The sequence below is a fragment of the Oenanthe melanoleuca genome, chromosome 1A (assembly GCF_029582105.1).
Source record: "Oenanthe melanoleuca isolate GR-GAL-2019-014 chromosome 1A, OMel1.0, whole genome shotgun sequence".
Taxonomy (NCBI): domain Eukaryota; kingdom Metazoa; phylum Chordata; class Aves; order Passeriformes; family Muscicapidae; genus Oenanthe; species Oenanthe melanoleuca.
Window position 1 is genome coordinate 31,371,470 of NC_079334.1, and position 23,378 is coordinate 31,394,847.

The window sequence follows — 23,378 nt, forward strand, 5'->3', positions numbered from 1 at the left end:
CTTTAAAAACAGCTTGAGTAGCACCAGGCTGCAGTGAGAATTTGGATGTCTGTAGATATCTTTGCAATCTCTGTTTCTGAGTCTGGTCTGTTCCACCAAACCAACTTCCTTCAATTTACTTCTTGTGATTACCTAACGCTTACTCCTGTTGCTTTAATTCATAGCAACTCATAAATATCTAGAGTCATGTCTGGTTTTTTTTATAGTTAACTGAGTTACAGCTAGACTTGGTAGCTCTTTGCTGACTTTTACACTTGTCCTATTCCTAGAAAAACGTTTTTGGGAGAGTGAGAGAAAAGGCTGGTATGCAGCTGGGATGTACTTGGATCCACATTGGGGATGTGGCTGTAATGCTGAATGTATGGAGTGGAAAGAAGAGTCTGGGAGGAGACTGAGAGCACTCCAGGGTGCTGGTTTTCCTCACTTGGAGAGGGAGGGCACAAAGGCGTTTTAGGCTCTGTGAAATAGGGGCTGTAGATGCTCAGTGAAGTTTTGAGGAGCTCACTGTAGATCTCTCTGTCCTCAATACAGGCCCTTCTTACCTCTGGCAGGCAATGCCCAGACCCAATCTGGCACTTAGGGCACCTCTTCCACTCTTTGGAGCCCAGCAGATAAAAAAACTGTTTCTTTGATGCTTGATAAAGGCGATTTCCACTGGAGCTGAGTATGCTCAATTTCATTTTTGCACTGCAGGATTTGTTTACTCCTCCTTTGCTACATGAAGGTGAATGTGTGTTTGCTCAGAAAGCACAGATCCTATATAACAATTTCATAACCTCTGTTAGCATACCATAGGTTCAGAGCTGCCTCAGCTTCCTGTGTTTGATAACCTAAAAAACTGCTCAGGTCTGCCCAGTCTCACCAAGTTGCTCATAAATAGTGACAAACTAGATTTATGATTTCCTGCTGCTCATAACTGTCATCTAAAGGACAGCTTGCACACCTTTCACTATTTTCAAACAAAGGAAATCATTTTAAGTTTATTGTGTTTGGTTGTCATTTCCCTTTAGGATTAGCAGAAGAATAATGATACTGCTACATAATTAGAAGTAACAAAAGCAAATTAAATTAGTTATTCTGCTGTTACTTTGAAGAAAAGTGAGTAGTCTACGAGATATTACATGCCCAAAGATTTTGTGTTGCATTTTTGTGAGCACTAACTTAATTTTTTCGATTTTTCTTCTTTTTTTTCTTTTTTTTTTTTAAAGGTAAGTTTCTAAAATTTATCTGTGGTATAAAAATTCAAAAGAACTACTAAACAATTACAGATAAAAGCTGTGTGCTTTTTCCTCTGCATTTTACTGTTAGAAGCTAACAACTAATTCAAGAGAGATTAGAGTAATGCAAGTATTCCTTTTTATTCCAGCACTTGAGTATGGATTCAAAGGCTTTATTATTAGCTTTGGGTCAATGATTTATATTCAGTGCCCTGAGTTCACTGATGACTACAGTATAATTTTTAGTCTAGTATTATCAGACTCAAAATTTAGTTGTGCTTTAGTGTACTGGAAATGTGTAGTTTCTATTTTGCAAGTGTAGTTCCTCATTGAAGCTTATTGGCTAAAATGGTATTCACCCTTTAACCACAGTTTTGTAAAAAGCCACACCTGAACATACTGAAACAGAAACTAGTGACAGGAAGACTTTGAGGATAGACTATAAAGCTACAGATAAAACATAAAACCATTTATCAGAATTTTCCTGACAAAAGCAGTTTCTATTTTGTAGTAGTAAATAATTTTACTTACTGAAGCTTAGTGTACTTTTAACTTACAGTGTTTTGTTGCTCACTTGTCATAACTTCAAAAATTTTAGTATTTGATATTGAAAATAAATTTATCTTCTGAACATCAGCTTCTTTCTTGCATTCTGTTAGTAAGCTGCAAGAGCTGGGGTCTCCCTTCAAGACAGTAATAAACTTCACCTTGATTGAATAAGAATTCAATCAGACACCAGACACTTAATTAAAATCTAGCACAGCAGCAGCTGAAACAAAAGTGGAAAGTTAATACGTTTTTCAGGTTACATCAAGCATTGCTAGGAGAAGAAAATTCTTCTGTAGTATCAAGGTGATAATGGTTATGTTGCCTTGTGTTACTGCTTTTGAAAGTGTTTTCCAACTCTTTAATCACTAATGAATCATGTAATTTTATGATTTTTTTTTTTTGAGCATTTTTAAGAGCTTAAATCAAAACCAATGTCATTATTCCACTTCAGTAGATAATGTTGCCAAATGCATTGGTAATCTCAAGAAAGACAATTTATCAGCTATCCCATTCTGGTGCTTGATTTAATAAAAAAAATAGGAAATTAAAGCAGTGCTGTGCTCTCTTACAATCAGTGCAGTGCTGTTTTAACAATCATGGACTCTTCATGAAATCTCTTATGTCTTTGTCATTCATTCATAGTGAAGAAGGATGAGGTTTGGTTTTTTTTTCTTATTGAGATGAGTTTTTTTAATATAAAAGCCAATGTTTAAGAGCAAAACAGGCAAAAAGAAAAGAAGTGACTTCAGAATTGAATAGTTCTGTAAATGTTGAAAGGAGACCTGGGGATCCTGAAGTATACAGAGTTGCAATATTCAGAAGGCAGCTTAGCTGATAGGTGTAGCAGAGAGCTGGTTGTAGGATGTTGTTCAAGGCATATTTATTATTCAAATTCAAATTGGAATGGTCCTTATCCAATATAACTGCAAGGACCCATGTTTTCCTGCACAGGGAAATAAGAGGCATGCTGAGATGTTTCCATAGTGATTCTTCTGTAGGATGAAGTGAGGATGTCTAAGAGTTCTTCGAAGTATGTCTAGCTTCAAAGGAAGGCTTCAGCAAATTGCTTGGCCAGAGATGCAGTGGTTTCATGTTGACTATGGGGCACAGAAACCCTTTGCAGCTGTGATACAGTTGTATAATCCAGCTATGTCCAAGCTCTATTGTACTGGAACACACATGCACAATTTTCCATTATGTCTGTTTTGGTGACAGGAGCAAGATCAGAAGGAAGCTCAGGAGATTCAAATAATCAGAAGAACCAGCACTTCAGGTGCTTTGCACAAACCTAGCAGTATAGAGGTGAACTCTGCTGTCTGGCTACCCACTGATTTACAGGGTTGTCATGTCTAATGCAATGTGGATTTAACACCACACTTATTTAACTCATTTAGTAGAATCTAACTGATAAATCTTGCAATTTATATTGATACTTCACCATAAAACACCCACATCAGCCCAGTCTTTAAACGTGTGCTTAACTTTGCAGCCTTGTGATTAAGGTTGTGGACTGGGACACTGAAGAGCTGGGTTCAGTTCCTGCTCTAATACAGTCATCCAGTGGGATACAGGGTAAGTCACTAGGCCCCAATTTTTTGGAGCTGTATAGGTTTGTCTTGCTCAGCTATGCCACATCTGTCTAATTAAGATCTAAGGTATCATTTACAGTAGCATGATATAACATCTGTGTACTGTTGGCTTTCCATGAGCAGATATTTTAAAGATAGTGATGCCAAAGCTTCTCACTTGCCATGTAAATTCTGTCTTGCAGGAATATTGAGAGTCAGTCAGGGGTATTTAATGGTTTCTGTGTTGTATGTTTTTAAGACAGATAGTCCCTCTAATTTTTGAATGTGGTTGTTGCTCTGTTCCTCAGTTTTCCTCACATTTATTTACTTCTGTCTCTTAATAGAAAGTAAATCCTTTGCATTCTTTCCACTATGTGCACGTAGAAGATGAACTATGAGAGACACCAAAGTACTGAAAAGGAATGTAGCTGTTACCTCAGTGAAAACAGTGCTTCAGTAGACACTGTCAGACAATATCATTGCATAGCATACTATCAAGTCATGAAAATGAAACACTACTAATGAGCTACTTCATTGATAACATAGCCTATAGACTGTGAGGTACATTAAATTAATATTCTTTTTCTGGTGCACCAGTAGTTTGCCATAGAATCACAGAATGGTTTGGTTTGAAAGGGACCATAAAGATCATCTAGTTCAAACTGCCATGCCATAGTCAGGAAATCTTCCACAAGACCAGGTTACTCAGAACTTCATCTAGTTGGCCTTGAACTGTTCTAGGGATGGGGAGTTCAAAACCTCCTTGGGCAACCTGTTCCAGTGCCCAATCAACCTTACAGTAAAGAATTTCGCCCTGATATCTAATCTAAAACTGCCCTCCATCTAAAGGCCATTCCCCCTTATCCTGTCACTACATGCCCTTATTAAAGGTCTCCAATTCTCTTGTAGGTCCCCTTTAGGTACTGCTATAAGGTTCTGTAAGGTCTCTCCAGAACCTTCTCTTCTCCAGACTGAATAACCCCAACTTTCCCAAGTCTGTTTTTCAGTCCTCCCACCAACTTAGTGCCTCTGGACTCATTCCAGGAAGTCAATATCTTGTGTCAGGGCTCCCCTTTTTCTCAGATTTTATTTCTTCTTTTTATGCCCCTAGTCTTGAACTCAAGACTGCAGTTAGTCCATGATTAATATCTTTATAAGATCTTTGTAATGGAAGGGGATGTCCAATTTGTATGTACTTCATGAGGAGCAAAAGAGCAAGTGGACTTAACTAAACAGGAACAAATGCTGCCAGAACATCTGAGACCTCTTGCTCAGCCTAGGAAAGTTTAGCTTTTCTAGCATAAACTGTATTCCATGAGATAAATTGCCCACTAAGGATATGAAAGTGCCTGTGAATTTTAATAGATTCCTAAAAAAAGCCCTAGAAAATTGACCCTGGATGAGGGAACTTTAAGTAGGACTTAGCTGGAGTTGAGGTTAAATGCAAAATTGGTTTATGAACTTTGCTCAGCTTCTCTTTCATCACAGGATGAAGACACTGATTATACAAGTTAGCAGCTCTGAATCTAAGCTTCTGAGGTCTTTAGATCTTTGCACTGTAGCTTGCTTCAACGTGCTGCAGTCTGCATCTCTCAAATGTTTTTCCTTAGCCTTATAATAGTTTTCAAACAGAAGTTCCAAGGCCTTTGAGCTAGTTGTCCTGCACAGTGGTCTGTATTGCAGTTAAGAGCCACACAAAGTCAGGTGCCACGTTGCTTACTGTTGATGCCTGCATGTTTTGTTAGCTCTGGTACTAAATACCCCACAACACCAAGGAGGAAGTGTGCTTAGTGTATGGATATATTTGCTTGCAATCAGACTTCCTGAAATGAATGGGGATGCATCCTTAGGTTAGAACTGTGTATGATCATTCCTGGGAATAAGACCTTTAACAAGAGGAATTGCTCTTTATATATAATGTTTATGTGAAGGTGGAGTTACAGTTGCATTTTCAAATATGACTTGGAGAAGAGAGTTGGGGAGTACTGTAAGATACAGATCTACAATACTCCATTTCTTCCACCTCATGTTTCTGTTTTCTGTCTGGAGCCTTGTAGCAACAGGCTGATACAGTTTTCTTGCTCAGCTGAGTAGCATCTTTATTGTGTACAGTATGAAATCCCCTGTTTGAGCATCTCCATGAGGAATGGAGAAATCGAGAGATGTCTTCTGAAATTCTTATGATTGAAGTTCCTTTATCCTTACTCAGGATGTTGTGTACAGTGTTTTCTATATTTCCTTTAAATCCAGTCTTGCTGCTCTGTTGCAAGTCAAGCTGGAAGGTTTTCTAAGAAATGTTGATTCAGCTCCCGATGATTCTGCATTTCCAAAAAATTTGAATGTCCAAAATTTCAAACAAATAACTCATTTCAGTAATATCTCCCTGCAGAAGGATTTGCCTCAGATATGTTACAGTGCTTTATAAATTAGGTGTCTTTGGGTTTTAGTATCTTACAAGACTTATGATCAAGGTTCAGCTAAAATTATTCTTGCATCAAAAAAACTTTGCCATGAAGGACATTAATTCAAATTTGAAGCTATTACAAATTTTCACATTTGTGCTGTCAAGTTCTGTCTCGTGTTCCATTTACTCTGATTTTATACTTTGTTCCCTTCACAGGTGCCTATCTTGTGCCATACTTAATCTTGCTACTGATAATAGGGATTCCACTCTTTTTCTTGGAGCTTGCTGTTGGCCAGAGGATCCGTCGAGGGAGTATTGGTGTGTGGAATTATATCAGCCCCAAGCTTGGAGGAATTGGATTTGCAAGCTGTGTAGTAAGTTTTTTAATGTTGTGTCATTTGCTTTCAGATGTTATGATTTAGATTTCCTGTTTTGCTGCAGGGAAAGGCCATTGTTTTGTAGCTGGACATCAAGGTCAGTTTTCAAAGTTTCAAGGTCAGTGTTTTTAAAGATCTTAGAACTTGAATTGATCCATTAAAACTGTTTGGTATATATATGTCTGTTTAGTCAGTCAACTTGTATTTTGTGATTCTTTTAAAATTAGGAACTGTGGTACAGAGTAGTCTTCTGGAGGAAAAATGCCTATAAAAGTATAGGTGTAATGATAGATATGGACAAAAGTGAAAATTTAGAAAATGTCAGGTATTTTAATGGGATAAGTCGTTCCCTTCTTCTTCTGATTTAGTTGAATTAAACTTACATTCATTGACTAATGTGGAGAAATACACAGAAGTTCAACAGGGAATTTTTCATTTGCTTCATAAATGTAACTTTATGGTTGTGTTTTTTTTTCCTTTTTACTAGGTATGCTTCTTTGTGGCCCTGTACTACAATGTCATTATTGGATGGAGCCTGTTTTACTTTTCCCAGTCTTTTCAGCATCCGTTACCGTGGGACCAATGTCCTTTGGTTAAAAATGCATCTCATACCTGTAAGTCTGTGTTAACATATGGTTCTTAAAAATCATATAAAGTATATAGAATTTGAGATTTTCAAACAAAAAGGAGAAAAACTACAATTTAAGATATTTGTGTGCAAAAGTGCTCTATGCAAAAGTGGTTTTCTATCTTATTAAGATGTCACATTATAATACTTGAAAAATACAAAAGCTTAATCCCAGACAAATACACTGTATTTGGAAAGAAGCATCACTGTCAACAGCATTTTAAGGAGTAATGAAATTAGGAGAATGCTATTTAGTATGTTGAAGAAAAAAAAATTCTTATTTCTTTTTTTCTGATGTTCATACTTCTTTTTATACTTACTTGGTGAAAAATAAAAGTCAAAGAAGGATATTTTTACATTTAAACTAGTAGGATACTTCCTGGCAAAAAGTTGTTGGTTTGTTAACAAAAGATAAAATGAAAAACTTAAATATCAATGAAATGCAAGTGATAAGAGCACTGTTTTCTTTGTAAATTAATAGAAATTATATAATCAGTCCTCTGAGTTTTGTTGTAATGAGCTAATCTCTTATGGACATGTTCTATAACAACGTGAAAAGTTCCTTATCCCTTGGGTTTGGCTATCTTGAAGTACACATTATTGCTATTGAAATATGAATTATTTCTTCTTTTAATTTCCTTTTATTTCAGATCCTAAATTTTCTTTAATTTTCTTTTGTGGGTTTATTTACCACTTGAGTAAAGAACAGCGAGGGGTGTTTGAAAAGTTGTACCTTTTTGTGGTGTCTCTTCCAGAGCTGCTTGCTTCAGTTATTATACAGAAATAGTCAGTACTTAGAAATGTTGACACACTATCAAGCTGATTATATTCCACAAGCTACTGCCCATTAATTCAGCAGCAGTGGTTGTTTATTTACTCTTAGCCTAACTTGAGCATAGGCCATCTGAACTAAGCTTAAAAAAACTATTATATTTGATAATATCTTTCAATTTTTAATAGGTTATTTCAGTGAAGATCTGTCATCTGTGTTGGGTTTCTTAAAAAGAGTGTATTTCCCCTTTTTTTTTTAATTAATTATCTTGACTCAGGACGTGCTTACGTGTGTGGTTGATTGTCAGGTATTAATAATTTTTAAAGAACTTAAGTAAATATTTTTTTCTGAGGAAATATTTCTATTTATGTGTTACATGTTCTAGATACACAAAGTTTGTTAAACTGTTTGGTAACATGGCTATAGCAGAATTACAGTATGATCCAAAGAATCACTTCTGGAGTACACATAACAACTTTCATTGAATATATGTGTGTAGGAAACATTTATTTCATTTATGTCACTTTATCTTTTAGGCAATATTTTAAGATTGTTTTGTGAGTTTAGTTTCTTAATAAATGATGATGGCACAATTAGAAATTGAGAAGTGATAATGAAATATGTCTCCTGAACCCATTCTTTACTTGTTAATGTCTCTTTGACAGTTGTGGAGCCAGAGTGTGAAAAAAGTTCTGCAACCACTTATTACTGGTACAGAGAAGCACTGAATATTTCCAGCTCTCTGTCAGAGAGTGGGGGTTTAAACTGGAAGATGACTATCTGCTTGCTGGCTGCCTGGGTTATGGTATGCTTAGCCATGATCAAAGGCATTCAGTCTTCAGGCAAAGTGAGTATACTGTTTATCTGCATGACATTGGTTTTTATTTTGAAGTATTTCAGGACATTTATGTTCAACAACTCTTTTTATGTGAAACATAACCTGAAATCTGTAGGAGCAGGTTAAGTGCTTTAACTCACCCCTGTATTTGTATAATCTCAACTAGAGGAATATTAGTAGTTAAGCATTAAAATTATAGCAATTTTATTGGAAATGGCAGTAACTTAGTGGGAATTGAGATCTGAAGAAGAATCATTTTGCTTCTCATCAGTAATTGTTGCATGTAACTGTACCTCAGCTTTATTGTGCAGTGTAAGTCTCTGTACTTTGAATGTTTAAGGAGATAAATTTCCATGTGTACTCACTGTGTGATTGCAGTGCATCCACATATGCATGCTTCTGGCATTAACACAGCTGCTTGCTAGGATTCTGGATTGTTTCTTTTGACTAATGATTTACTGTCCCTTTGCATCTGAGTACTGTACCTTGTCTTCTTTCCTCTGCATGCAACCAGCTGGATTTGCTGGTGAAAAAATTGCTAGATCTGTTGATCTCAGTGGGATTTTTAGAGGAAAAAGAATTTGTCCCAATAGCAAAATTCTTTGCTATTAAAAAAATTTCACACTGACATGGCAATTTCTGTGACCTCCTTGGGGCATTTCAGTTAAAGAAATAAGTGGCAAGTTTAACTAATGAATCATTTTACTAATAAATAAAAAAAATAAAAAGAAAACAAATAAAAAAATAATAAATAAAATTTAAAAATAAAATAAAAATAATAAATTTTCAGTGATGGGTAATGAAAGATCAGATTTGATTACTATTTTTTGTTTTGGCAGTAAGCATTACTTAGTGATAGAATTAATTGGTTATGTACTTCCTATTGATTCTTGTCCCCTTTCCTTCTGAAGACAAAATTAGTTTCTATTCATGCTGCATAACTTTGCCACACCCAGTCAAAATTCTTTTGCAAAGAAAAACATTTCTGCAACAGTTTACTTCTTCGTTTTCATCTCATTGAATTAATACTGAATTTCCCTGGAAGTCCAGCGGGTCTTCATTGGTTAGTGATAAATACATCAGGCAGTTTTATTGCTTTTGTACAGTACAGAATTTAATTTCTTTTGCAATCATGTGATTTTGCTTTCTTCTGCAGAGACAAGGGGAATGGGGAGTGTTCTGCATATTTCTTGATGATTATCAATGCAATCATATATCTAAAGGATAGTGTGTAGTGAATGAACCTATTCAAAAGAAAATCTATGTTAAATGTCATGTTACCTTCCTGTATTTCAGATCATGTATTTTAGTTCCCTTTTTCCATATGTGGTACTTTTATGCTTTCTGATCAGAGGACTGCTCCTTAATGGGTCAGTGGATGGAATTCGTCACATGTTCACCCCTAAGGTATGTACTTAATTTCTGTTTGCAGGGTATTAAAGTGTCAGTAGCAATTTGACCATTTATGAATGCTCTCATTTAAGCTTATTGTTTTCATAGAACATATGGCTGTATTTCTGTTTGCTTTAATTGCAAAAATTTTATTTATCTCAGTGGTACAATACCAAGCCCTAAAGTCCAAAGTCTCTAAGTGTTCCAAGGGTCTGTAGAGTTACCTCTCTTAGGTGAGGGTTCCCAGAGTTGTAAGCCTCTACAAAGCTAAACAACTGAGAGTACAATTTAGAGGATTCAGGAAGTTTAGAGACCTCTAAATATAGAAAAGAGAAGTTAGCTATTTTCTAACATTGAAATGTCTGGTTCTGGGTTGTCAGTGCCTTACTTTGAACTATCTAGGCATACATAATAAACTTGTAAACTTTTCCTTTTGAAAAAGAGCATTTTTTCCTCTCCTTTTTGGAAAAAAAAATTAAAGCTGTTTACATAGTAGCCCAAAGTACAGGAGACCTGTATTTAATAGAAAAGTAGTTTAAGTACTCATCACTCAGCTTTCCTTATCAATTTTCTTATGACATGCCAGGATAGCAGCAGTTCTAAGCATATATTTTTTACTGCCAGTATTTTTGCCAGGAAAATGCCTTACACAGCTTTAGATTTTCTAACTATGGAGGTGATAAGGGATGTTGTGAATCATTGTTTAGCTTGAAGATCATAATTCTACCCACACCTATCTCAGATTCTTGCAACTACATCTATACTGTAGGAACAGCATGTTTGAATAATCAGAGCCATACTCAGGGGCATTTAAGTTTGGGCTTTCCTAAAAGTCCACTTCACAATACAGTTGAGAAGAACAGGGCTATTATTTCAAAAATGAAAGCTGAATAATAAGGCAATCAAAATCAATGCACATAGTGGCTAATGCCAGATGACAGGCTGTTGTCAGTTGTTTTGATTCCAGGTGTTTTGAGTCTTGAAAACTGTCATCCCATAAAAATGACCTTTGTCAGCTCTCACATTGATGCAGTCATGTTCCACTTCACTCACTGTCACTGCTTTAGAGAGTCATGCTTGTGCAGGAACTTGCAGGCTGCTCAGGTAAATTTGGGAAACCTGAGGAAGAGATAAATGAAATGCCTACTAATGAGAGAAAGTCTAAGGTAGAGGTGAAATACAGACATCTATAAGATACAATTTGGTTTCTCAGCTGCAGTGTTAATACTTTCTTTGGCTGCAGAAGTACCACTAGATACTGAGAGAAAATAAATATAAAAACTCCCCTTGGATACCAACACCTCTTCAGTATTCACTACTTCATGAGTAAGACTTAAAATAAGTGTCAGCTGTGCTTAATTTACAGTTACATTTATACTTAATTATACAGTAGTTTCAATTGTTCATATAAATGATGTCAAAAGAAAAATGGTTCCTAATTTATTCTGACAGTTTCCAGTTCTGTATCAAAATTTAAGTTGTGGCTTAAATTTGAGGTAGGGAGGCCTGTATGTCATATGTATTATATGTGAATATAAACCTTACAAAATATTTCCATTATAATTTTTTGTATTTGAGTGCTAATTTGGACTGTAGGTTCATATGAGACTACCTGAAGAAATTCACACTCCCCCACCTGTTTCATTCACTCCACTATCCTAATACTTTATTTGGGCACCTAGGCTATAAAAAGGAGTGTTAAACCAATCTAGCATGAAAATTGTCCAGGTAGATAGATGTGAGAGGGGAGGGAGAAGCATATTTTCAGCCCAATTAGTTGAGCAAATGACCACATTTTGAGCACAGACAATTGCAGCAAATTCCCATGAATTCTCAGAACAGGAGAGGACTGGCACACACTGATGCAGGTGTGAGAGTGCAAGACTAATGTAGAAGGGAGAATTTCTCTGTTTGGCATGGCTGTTAAACAAAGCAGAAATTCTAAATAAGAAAACTTGATGGAAAACCTAAAGAAAAGTATGTGAAAGGACCACTTAAAGCAACTACTGCAGCTAAACTGTAGGGTAATATGAAGCTGAAGTACAGAGACTCCAAAATTTCACATACAGAACTCAATAGAAAACCATTCTAGAGTTTATTTTGGAAGTCTGGGCTACATGTATCTGAAAACACACATACCAAAGGATATATTTTAGGAAGTGAGGAGTGTTTTGATATTTCAACCAATTAGGGATTTGGTATAGTTAAGAATGTTCCTCCTGCTCCCTCTGGTGGGAAAGCTCTGGCACAGCAGTGTGATATGGAGTTAGAGCTACGTGCAATAGCCACTTGTGCATTGTAATTATAATCTAAATTGTAACTCAGGAATATGTTTATTGTCATAAACACCTTTTCCTCCCCAACCATATTGTGTTTCAGCTATATATAAATGAATAAAGAATCTTTCTGCTGCCTATCTGTAATAAATAATATATCTCCATGGGAAACAGACATTTTATTTAAAATCTTGTAACAACAGCATATTTATTTCTCCTGAGAGTAAGAGAATCAGTCTAATAATGGCATCTATGCTGATGCTTTTTAGTTTTACTGTTATGAAGAAACCTAGGACTTAAACAAAATAAAAACCACTTGCATTAATGGAGGCCCTGAATCAGCTTGAGCAAATCTGATATTTAAATTTGACATGTACTTCTTTAATTCTTTTTTGTGATTCAGTATCTAGAAGAATTTGAGATAGACAGATAATGACTGATAACTTTGTTACAAAGTTGTTTTTTTTTTGAAGGAGCAATGCAGTTGATCTGAGTGAGCAATACTGTTAAATTTTTTGATTAAAGGCTTAGTTGCCTCTGAAATACATGACCCATTTAACATAGGGTTAAGTTCAAAGCATCTGACTTAAGAGATTTGACTCATGCACTATACAGCTTGTGGTAGCAGGTGTTCATTTCATACATTTCATTTTGCTTTGCATATTTGCTCGCAATATAATTCCATATAAGCATGTGTATCTCATGTTCACCTTTTGTTTGTTTGAAAAGTAACAAAAAAACCAAGTTTAATCACACTCATTGCATTTATTAAGAGATCTAGATATTTAGATCAATCTAAAATACATCTTAAGACTAACAGAAGTCAGTACATATACTGTAAATAAAAGACAGTTAATACTGTAAATAGAAAAGTTCTCCTATTTCTCAGTATAACTATCAGCTGTTTCAGTTACATAGCTCCAGTAGTGTCTTGTTGTTGGGAACATGCTGTATAGCATGTTTGTCTTTGATGTTTAGATAATATAAAATAAATAGAAATTCTGGCCCATAAGTTTGCCAGCTTTAGAGGTCGCATTCAGCTTTCATTTTATCATAATGAAAATATGGTTGTAGTGGAGTATTAGCATTGTATGATGTAGGGTTTATTCTGTTGTTTTTTCATATAATAGAAATGCATTTTATAGCTGACATATATTATATCTAATTTCAAACAGCTTGAAATAATGCTGGAGCCCAAGGTCTGGAGAGAAGCTGCTACTCAGGTGTTCTTTGCCTTAGGGCTTGGATTTGGTGGAGTCATTGCCTTTTCAAGCTACAACAAGAGAGACAACAACTGCCATTTTGATGCTGTACTGGTGTCCTTCATCAATTTTTTCACTTCTGTGCTGGCAACTTTGGTGGTGTTTGCAGTTCTGGGCTTCAAAGCCAATATCATAAATGAAAAATGTGTTACCCAGTATGAATATCCATTTCTTTTTTTAAAATTATTTTTACTGTTTATTTTGTCGATGAACTAACACAGACCACTGACTTTGTTCTCTCTGTTCTGTTGTGTTTTACAGAAATTCAGAGAAGATTTTAAAACTTTTGAAACTGGGCAATCTCAGCCAAGATATGATCCCACATCATATCAATTTCTCAAGCATTACAGCAGAAGATTACAATTTAGTTTATGACATTATACAGAAAGTCAAAGAAGAACAGTTTGATTCTCTTGGGCTGAAATCTTGTCAAATTGAAGATGAACTTGACAAGGTGAGATTAAGTCTTGAATGCAGAGATTGTGAACAAATGGATATTTGTAAGCCTGAAGTAAGCCGTGAAATATACCTGCACAGAGGATCAGTACAGTGTACCTGTGAGCCATGCACTTAGAAAGACCTGGATGAAAACATGGTTACATTCCAGCTTGCTTGAGGACTTTTGGGTCTGATGTCTTAATATAGTCTTGACTATTTATATTATATTTTGATTATGATATCATTCTTCTCAAGAGGTGATAAGTTTTTTAAGCTCTGTTTTTCAGAAGAATTGAGCGTGAGGGTTTTCCAAAGACTGAACAGAAGTGTTGCTTGTTCAATTTCTCAGACTGCAAGATATTCTAGTGTTAAGATACTAATATTAGATATAAATACTAACACTAAAAAATTATTATCTACTTATTAGGCAGTTGTTTAATGAGTATCATTCTGTTTTGAAATCAGTAAGCCAAATCTGTAACAGCAATTAGAGTTTTCTAGCTTTAGAGAGGCAATTGCAGATTGAAACACTGACTTCTATATATGTGCACCAGCATTTGAAGATAAAATATAAAATGGGTGACTTATACTGTGGCTGTGGTTTAAATTTGAAACAAAGATATAGAAGTGAAATCCTTTATATGCTTGCTGGAGAAAACAGAGTGTATTTTGTAGTAGTCCTATATAGTAGTTGTCATGCAAAATTATCAGTGAAAGAGAGAAAGAAGTTCTGATTGGACATGAAAAGAAAATTCTTCATAATGAGCACAGTCAGCCCTTGGACCAATCTCCTGTGGAAGTGGTAGATTCCACATCATGGGAAATCTTAAGATTCAGCTGGACAGGTTGCTGGGCCATCTTGTTTAGACTGGTTTTGCCAAGAAAGTTTGGACCAGATGATCCATGAGACACCTTTAAACATAGTAATCTATGATTCTATGAAAGAATTGTGTTAATGCCAATCAAATTGAAAATTCTGTTTCAATAAATGGTATTAATTGGAAGAATTATATATTAGACAGCAACTACCCATTCTGCCTTCCAGATGTAATCAATGACACTGCATGAACACAAAGTCAGACTTGTCAGGCTGTCATACTACTGAAAAAACAAAACAAAAAAAAATCACAAATAATGATATAATAATTTTTTTTTCTCCTCACTGACAGGCAGTTCAAGGAACTGGTTTAGCTTTTATTGCATTTACAGAAGCAATGACCCACTTCCCTGCTTCTCCTTTCTGGTCAGTCATGTTCTTTCTCATGTTAGTAAATTTGGGACTTGGAAGTATGTTTGGAACCATTGAAGGCATCATCACACCCATTGTTGATACATTCAAGGTCAGGAAAGAAATTCTTACTGGTGAGTTAGACAAATTTTCTTTTCTCCATAGAGCAGTAAGCTGAATTTGTTTTGAGACTACGAATTCTTTTTTTTTTTTTAAACAGGAATGTTTACAGAGCATTTTACAGAGCAGTAAATCACTGTATTCCAGACTGTACTTCCATGCATAGGCACATTAATATCTGCCAGTAAAATCTTTTCCTGAATGTTACAGTAGCATAAACACCCTAAAACTTAAATTTTAATTTAATTTCTATTACAAGTTTCTGTATGGTCAGTCCTTTTGGGCTCTTTTAGAATACTTTCCATTCCAGCCTGTGTCACACATTGGAAAAACAAAAGGATAGAGTAAAACTACATTGCAAATTACTACAAATTATTCCTGAGTAGGCCAGAAGAAAACTTAATTTATGATGAAATTTTTATTATGCTAAAGTGAGTACAGTTGCTCTCTAGAGAAACATATTTTCCCTGTTAAATGTTTATAAAGTCTTAAACAAGATGTCTGGTTGTTTTGTTTGAGGTTTTTTTTATTACTTAAGTGCCCTATGTTATTTGAGGTGTATTGTGTTCACATAGCTTTGACTATTTTGATGGATTTCTATTTTTTATATAAAACACCAGCAAAGGTATGAGAGGTTTCTGAAAACATTCAGGACCAGTTGCAAGACACTTGGTGTGTTATGCACAAACTCAGATTTCATATCAATGTCTGTAAAAGATGGGATATAAAATAAATTTTGAAAAAAGGTGCTTTAACATTACTGAACTCTATGAAGAAAATAATAAACTCTGTGAGAGAAATAATAATACATTTTGTAAGAGTTAACCCCTGATGCAGCAGAGCACTGCTTTTCCCCCAACTGCTTTCTTTACTTTGCTGGGATAATAAGTAATATTTGATAGATAAAAAAATCAAATTCTTCAAAAAAAATAAATAAATTGATTTTTCAGCAGTCCTAAGTTATTGAGCAGTTTTTGGTGTGTTTGGTTTTTTAAATTAGGTCTTAACTTCTTGCTGAACAACCAGTGCAACAATTAGAAATTAGCTGTTCTTCCTAAGTATTTTTGCAAGTACCATGATATATAGTTATTACACTGGGGTAATGGAGCATTTTACAGTAATTCCTTGTCACTCTGTTTAAGAAATAATTAAGATAAAGAAATATTCAAGAACTGCCTTTCTCTTTTTAAAGTGGTGTATATGCTTGATTTTGACTAAACTCAGTTGTACTCAAAAGTTTACAACCTGATGGGTTTTGTTAATTACCTGAAAAAAAATGAAATATCTGGATTATTTTTCATGCAGTACTGGAGGCATTTAAGATGGATTATGGCTGCAGTAGATTTTGTGCTTACAAGACAAAAACTTTCAATTTTTACAGAATTGTTAGCACATTTGCAACTCTTTTGAGTTCAGGAAAAACCAACTCAAATGCTTAAATTTATTTTGCTTTCAACAATTTTGTTCCTCATGCTGAATGGTGGAAAGTTCAGAAAGTCATTATAGTAATAGTTCCTACAAGGCTCAAGAAAGTGATTAGACTTCTACCATAGTATTTGAAACAGTGTCATTGTCTTACTTTCAGTACTAAAATCAATAATAATTTATTATCTTTCAGTACTAAAATCAATAATAATTTATTATCTTGGATTTGTGCACTGGATGTTTTCTGTAAAGATCTTTTATATTTTGACCCAGATTTAATTTCATCTAATTTTGGACTACTTCAGTGCATCAATAGCCTAAGTGCCCTGAGAGAAAAAAGAAAGAGAACTTTAAGTATAAGAATCAGTCTTACTGATGCTCAACCTACAACTGTTAATTAATTGAAACAATTAATTGAAATTTTACTTACTTAAGCATTAAGTCCTGTTACTGACAAACTGGAAAAAATTATATTGAGATCCATTATGCCTTTCAAGAGAGATATTTTGGGTTGTCCCTAAAGAAGGGACAGAAATGTTGGTTAACATGCAAATACATTTAGACAGATCCTAATAGAACTTTATGATCTTTTAGGGTAAGTCTATCCAGTCTTTGTATTTTTTAGATTCATAGTCTTTTTTGGAATCATAGAAACTTTTTTCTATTTATTTTTTCCCACATTTTCACTTCTAAGCTCTTTTCAATTCTGAATTCCAAAAAGTGAGCTGGTGACCAATTAACATGATGTATGATGTTTTGCCTACTGGTTGATTTTACCCTTGCATTTACATTGTGCTCAGTGAGAAATAGTGACCTGGTTAATCTCTGCTGCTTAATCAGGACTGCTGTGGTATGGTGATTAGTAATTCTAATTTCACAACTTCTCCATTTTGTAGGAAAGAGGTAGGATTACTAATATGCTTAAAATTGAGACCCCCCTAAACAGTAAATATTATTGACTTTTATGAAATAATGTGTTAGTTCTTCTTTGTCCATGGAACTTTGTTGTGGTTATAGCTCACATTTCTCTCCTTTATTCCAGTCATCTGCTGCTTGGTAGCATTTTTTATTGGCCTGATCTTTGTGCAGCGCTCTGGAAATTATTTTGTGACAATGTTTGATGACTACTCAGCTACTCTGCCCCTGCTTATCGTGGTCATTTTGGAGAATATTGCAGTCATCCGAATTTATGGAATAGACAAGTAAGTGAAGGAAATGTATCTCTCTGCCCATACCAACACCATTCTTTACAATAATTATTACTATTTTAATTGTATTATATGAAGCATTTGCAATATACACAGAAATACAAGTAATTAGAAAGCATGTCAGTCTGGTCAAGAATCTAGTCTGTTATTAAGAACAGGTTTGGAGCAAGATAATTTACATCAGAACAGTGTACTTAAACCCAAAGAATGATTGCAAGAGGTCTAAAAAGGGCAAAATTAGAGATTTACAAAGGAGGCTGGATATGAAAATACAGGGAATTTGTCTCAACAAAGGTCTCAAGAGAGATTTCAAAAATAACCTTGGTCTAAGCAACAGATGAGAATGAGTATTTCAATGGAGTTTTCAGACAGCCTGAGAAATACTACTTCACTAAAAGCAAACTCTAATAGCAGTAAAAAGAAAAAGGTTCAATTTACAAACTAAATTTAGTTTGGGGTATTATAACAATTATTTTTTCTTTGCATTGGTTTTGAGAGAGGAGATGATAGCAAAAACAGGGTCAAAGCTTACTTGGAAGCAGCATAGTTGATAATGAAGTAAAGTCACCTGTTGGGATGGAGTGAAGAGGAATGACCATAAATCCCTCTTATTTTTTTCCTGTTTAATTAATTTTGTATCCAAAATTAGCAGAATGTATTCAGTAGGTGAGATCAAGATGTGCCACTTCTAAGGAATAGAAGAGTTTGTATCAAAAATAATTTTTGCCATGCTCAGGTCAAGCAGAGCATGCTGTCCTAACACGTTGAAGTAATTAAAACATCTGTAATTCCTTTGCATGAAGAAAAAGTGTGACATAGAATGGATGGGGCTTCATTTGACTTTTTACTTGTTTGATCTGAGCCAATCAGCCAATCCTTTGTCACAATGAAACAAAACTATAAGAAGAAAATTTAATTTTATGGTTTCCAGACATTGTTTCTGGTCTGTGCAATTAGTACTTGATCTACTTGCTCATTAAGGGGTAATTCCATCTTGGACCACATGTATAATCCTATAATTGGTAATTTAGATATAAAAACACCACGTAGATTATTTTACACATGCAATCAAAAGATAAAAAAGATGACCTGGTTATAGATATAAAACAGATGATCTTATAACAGATGTTATAAGCTTAACAGCCAAGTTTCTCATTCATAATGACCACTGGAATATTCCTAGTATTTCTACTGATGTATGTTTCTCCAGAATATCCTTCAATAACCTAACAATTTTGTGTGCAAAAACTGTCAGTATCAACAGCCTCAGGCTGCAATTGACTGTGATAGTACCAAGGATTCCTTATAGATGAAGTTTCATGTAAATGTCTTATTAGACATAAAATCTTTGATCAGATAGTAGAAAACCAAAGCATGGTATCCAAAGGGTGCTATAGAAAAGAGACAACTTGTGAGTCTCTGTAGCCTGGAAGGAAAATCTCTGATGCTGGAATCAGTGCTACAAGGAGCTTGAGTTAAGGAGACTTTTAGAAGACGATAAGTAGGATGGAGAAAACAGAAGTCTTTAAAGTAAAGATTCATGTTCAACTGGAAGAGGAATTGGAGATCTCAGAAAAAGAAGGCTATTTATAGAGGGCACAATCAATTTATAAATTCAGGTTCCTTTTAATGATGTGCTCTATTTCAGTGTAAACAAGCAGTAGAATGTCTCAAGTTGTGCAGTTAAAATTTTTTTCTGAGGGTTTACATGACAGAAGCTTCACATGTGTAACTGCTTGGAAAACATCCTTCTGTAAGAGCTTTTTTGAGATGCGCATTTCAAAAGGGAGTGGGGCCACAAGGGAATTAAAGCAATCATTGCTTGTGCACACTCCAAAAGAATTATTGCTAAAAGCATTCTCTGTTTTTGCTGGCTTTGGAGCCATGTAGTCCATCATGAGTACAAAAACAGGAGTTTTGTTCATGTCTTTTAACTTATAATTTTGAGGAGAAAGAAGGCAGTTTTATAGCTTGGCAAAGTTTTATTTCAGCAGCTTATATGATGCAAACCATAGCTTATGGACAAATTTGGTTTTTTAGACTGCAGCCCATGTGTGGGTTCAAAATTAATGTTGTGCAATCTGTAAGATGTGCTGGTAAACAACCCAGTAGACACTACAAGAAAATGTAAAAAAGAATCCTACAAAAGAAAAGTAAGTTTAAATATCTTCCAGCACAGGTCAGCAAGCAGTCTACTAAGTCGCTGCACTGTGCAGGGTTTCCTTTTGTTCATCTGGTCTGAACTATTAGTATAAGCTCTGTTTTTCAGCCCATCAAGTAATTTAAACTACAGCTTTCTGAACTTTTATCTATGCATTTTTTCCAGTGTGTTCATTCCCTCAGGTTAGGTGCTATGTATCTATTATAGCACTCAAAATCTCTGTCTGCACTAACAATACTATTTTAATCCCTTCACAGATTTATGGAGGACCTGAAGGATATGCTGGGGTTTTCTCCAAGCCAGTATTATTACTACATGTGGAAGTATGTTTCACCATTTGTATTGTTATGTTTGCTGGTAGCTAGCATTGTCCAAATGGGATTAAGCCCTCCTGGTTACAATGCCTGGATTGAAGATATGGTATGTACATAGTATGTATGTGTATATGTAGGGTGTGTATGTATATATGATACAGTCATCATCATCATAGTGGTTGTAGCTGAAGCACTTGAGAAACATATGAACAGACAAAAAATTGAAACTAGAAATTCAAAATCAGTATAAATAGTAACACGATTGCTTTTATTTCAAGTAACTTTGATGTAAAACTAACAATTTTTTAATTTTGGAGTAGTTCTGTTTTAAAATACAACTGATTGACACAAACTCTGGGCAACCTATTTGGAGAGGTTGTTCATTTTCATTAAGTCTTATTTTACTGCAGAAAACAAGTGATTACTGCATAAATAATTTCAGATATCACATCAGGTTTTTTATGTGGAATTAAATATTGAGATTTAGCCATGTCATAATTTTTTCCCTTTGGGAACACATTCCACAGTGTAGGTAGCACCTGTATTAAAACCTGTGTCCAAAAAGAGCTTGTCAGGGTGAGTGGCAAGACGGTTTGATCTTTGACTTCAGAAAGAGACTCAGTCAAAGTAACTCTGGTTGTTGGCTGGTTGTAGGCTCATGAGCCTCGGCTATTTCTACAGGCTTTTTATGCAAAATGGAGAGAGAGAAAATGGCAGAGAAATGAATCTAATGAAACTTTCCCAAATTGTCTGGGGGGAGGGGGGAAGTCACAGCAGAGAGAGGTAAAGGATAAACACAAGAGGTTGACTTTACTATAGATAGATATTATGCCTGCCTCTGTCCTGACCAACTACATGATTCTCAGATAAGTGCTCATTATGTTTGATTCTTCCCCTCAAAAATAAGAAAGAGAAAAACCTTGGAATACAAAACATTCTGCTTATCTCCACATACAAAACTAGGCAAGCTGAGCCTGTTGGCCATTGATGCATGGATGCACTAGAGGTGTGGGCTATAGTCAGTGCCCCAGCATTATAGTGTACCTGAAGTTTATGCAAAGGGCAGTAACTGAGATGGTTCCTGTCTAGACCAGCTATTAGCCTACAGAACAAGAGCTAATCTTCCAGGCATGGTTACAGATACCACTGCACACTTATCTGTTCTGGATACCCTTTAATGGATCAGGGAACACCTACAGAGAAATGTAACAGAAAGCCTAAAGTGAAAATCTTGATTTGAGTGCTGCTGAAGTGCTCTCAGAAACTATTCAACATTCTTTTAGTCCTGTTCACTGGCTGAAAGATAGCAATCCTACATCTCCATAACTCTTCTACTTTGAGATCTGTAGTGGTGCCCACACTGCGAGCAGTGGAGTATGTGCTTGAAAACTACAGATCTCAGTGAGAACTGCAGGTTTTGTTATTTTTCTGGTAAAGATGTATTAATAGTTTTTCTTTCGTGTTTCTCAGGCTATGGAAGAGTTCCACAGCTATCCCACGTGGGGAATGATTGTCTGTATATCTTTGATGGTGCTGGCCATACTGCCAGTCCCAATAGTTTTCATGGTACGCCGTTGCAACCTTATCGATGACAGTTCTGGTAGTCTGGCATCTGTATCCTACAAAAGAGGTCGGATAATAAAGGAACCTGTTAACCTGGAGGGAGACAATACAAGTCTGATTCATGGGAAGAGTCCAAGTGAAGTGCCATCTCCAAATTTTGGCAAAAACATCTATCGAAAACAGACTGGATCACCGACTCTGGACACGGCTCCCAATGGACGTTATGGCATAGGCTACCTGATGGCAGATATGCCTGACATGCCAGAGTCTGATTTGTAACCACAGTAAAACAGAGTGCTGTTTGTCTCTTCTCTCACTGATCACAGCCCTGCTGGGAGAAGTGGTCAGCATCACTTACTAGGGTGCGATCTCAGGTGCTCCATAGTGACAGTCTTGGAAATGTCGTGACTGTACGTACTGGTTGAGAAAACTCCCTTTGGATTAATTCTCTGAGTTTTTATTTGCACTGAAGGAAACATTCAAATTCAATGGCAGCCTACATCTGCCAGCATAGCCAAGAATTTGATTTTTTAATTTACTTCTAAATTTAAAGCTTTCTATTTCTGAAGCCCAGGTCTTGCTCAAATGATAAAATATTTCCGAGGCCATATCATTGAAAATCCTTTTTTTCTGCTGAATTTCAGGTTAACTCCCAAGTATTAATGGTGAGCTCAGTACTAGTTCACCAAACCTGTGTTTGTGTAAACACCTGTATATACCTTATGTAGATAAGCTGTACTTATTTTATTAGCACTGATAATTACTTAGGCTATTAGCTGAGTGAAAAACAAACCTGCAAACTATTTTCTTATGTAATAGTTGTATAGAGCAATAGAATAGAAAATCAAGGAGTAGACTTATAGGAAGGCGATCAAAGATTCCCTGTTCACTGGGGACTGCATAAACTGTGGCTGTATATTTTGTGTAAAATATTTGCTTTTTCAGTGTGAAAACAATGTTAGAGTGAGTCACTCCAAGAATCTTAAGGATTGTGCAGATTCTGCATTTTTTTCTATGCTGTGTGCCTAAAAAAAACCTTGATATTTATTGTGGTTACAAGATTACATATATATTATATTTATATAATATACTTGTAATGTAAATATGTATATTATTCTGTATGTAATCGTTTCAGAAGTTAAAGCAAGATGGCTTTTTTAATTAGTCTCCTTCAGTTTTGCTCTGTTTTATGCAGATAATTTTTTTCAGTCAGTAATTGTTAAGAACTGTATGGCATTACATTTTAACCAATGAATAAAGAGATTGATAAGGTATTTCTCTGTGATGTCCTAATACACTTTTTATAATGCAGCCTGCTTTTTCCTCATCTGGACTACCTGGAGGAATGATGTTTACTAGATTAATAGAGGTGCTAAAAGAACTTGAAAACAAAAAAGTCAGTCTTCTTAATAAGCTACTGGACAGGGCCACTTACTGTGAATGCAGGAGGTGATGTAGTGTTTTAACTAGCAGGAAGCTGGTACTCTGGGAGCTGGTACATGATCTACTCCTTACCTTAGTGTTTTAAAATTAGGCATAATTTTAACTTTTGACTTTTCTACCTCAAATAAGCAAAGGGCAGAACCTGCTTACATTGTCCCAGCATTAAAGAACCAGAATAATTTATCTGAGGTAAAT

At 35.3% G+C, this 23,378-nt stretch overlaps 1 protein-coding gene across 1 annotated transcript in view; it reads left to right on the forward strand.

Moving 5' to 3' along the window:
* SLC6A15 (solute carrier family 6 member 15) overlaps window positions 1-22,994 on the forward strand; it is a 36,479-nt gene extending 13,485 nt beyond the window's left edge. Inside the window, exons 3-12 of the mRNA XM_056482354.1 lie at window positions 5,955-6,112; window positions 6,603-6,729; window positions 8,181-8,362; window positions 9,650-9,760; window positions 13,197-13,438; window positions 13,545-13,737; window positions 14,891-15,083; window positions 17,537-17,696; window positions 20,121-20,283; window positions 21,648-22,994. Of these exons, the coding sequence (XP_056338329.1) occupies window positions 5,955-6,112; window positions 6,603-6,729; window positions 8,181-8,362; window positions 9,650-9,760; window positions 13,197-13,438; window positions 13,545-13,737; window positions 14,891-15,083; window positions 17,537-17,696; window positions 20,121-20,283; window positions 21,648-22,019 (1,901 nt within the window). The 3' untranslated portion in view covers window positions 22,020-22,994. The remainder of the gene's footprint in view (window positions 1-5,954; window positions 6,113-6,602; window positions 6,730-8,180; window positions 8,363-9,649; window positions 9,761-13,196; window positions 13,439-13,544; window positions 13,738-14,890; window positions 15,084-17,536; window positions 17,697-20,120; window positions 20,284-21,647) is intronic.
* Window positions 22,995-23,378: the final 384 nt, after the last annotated feature.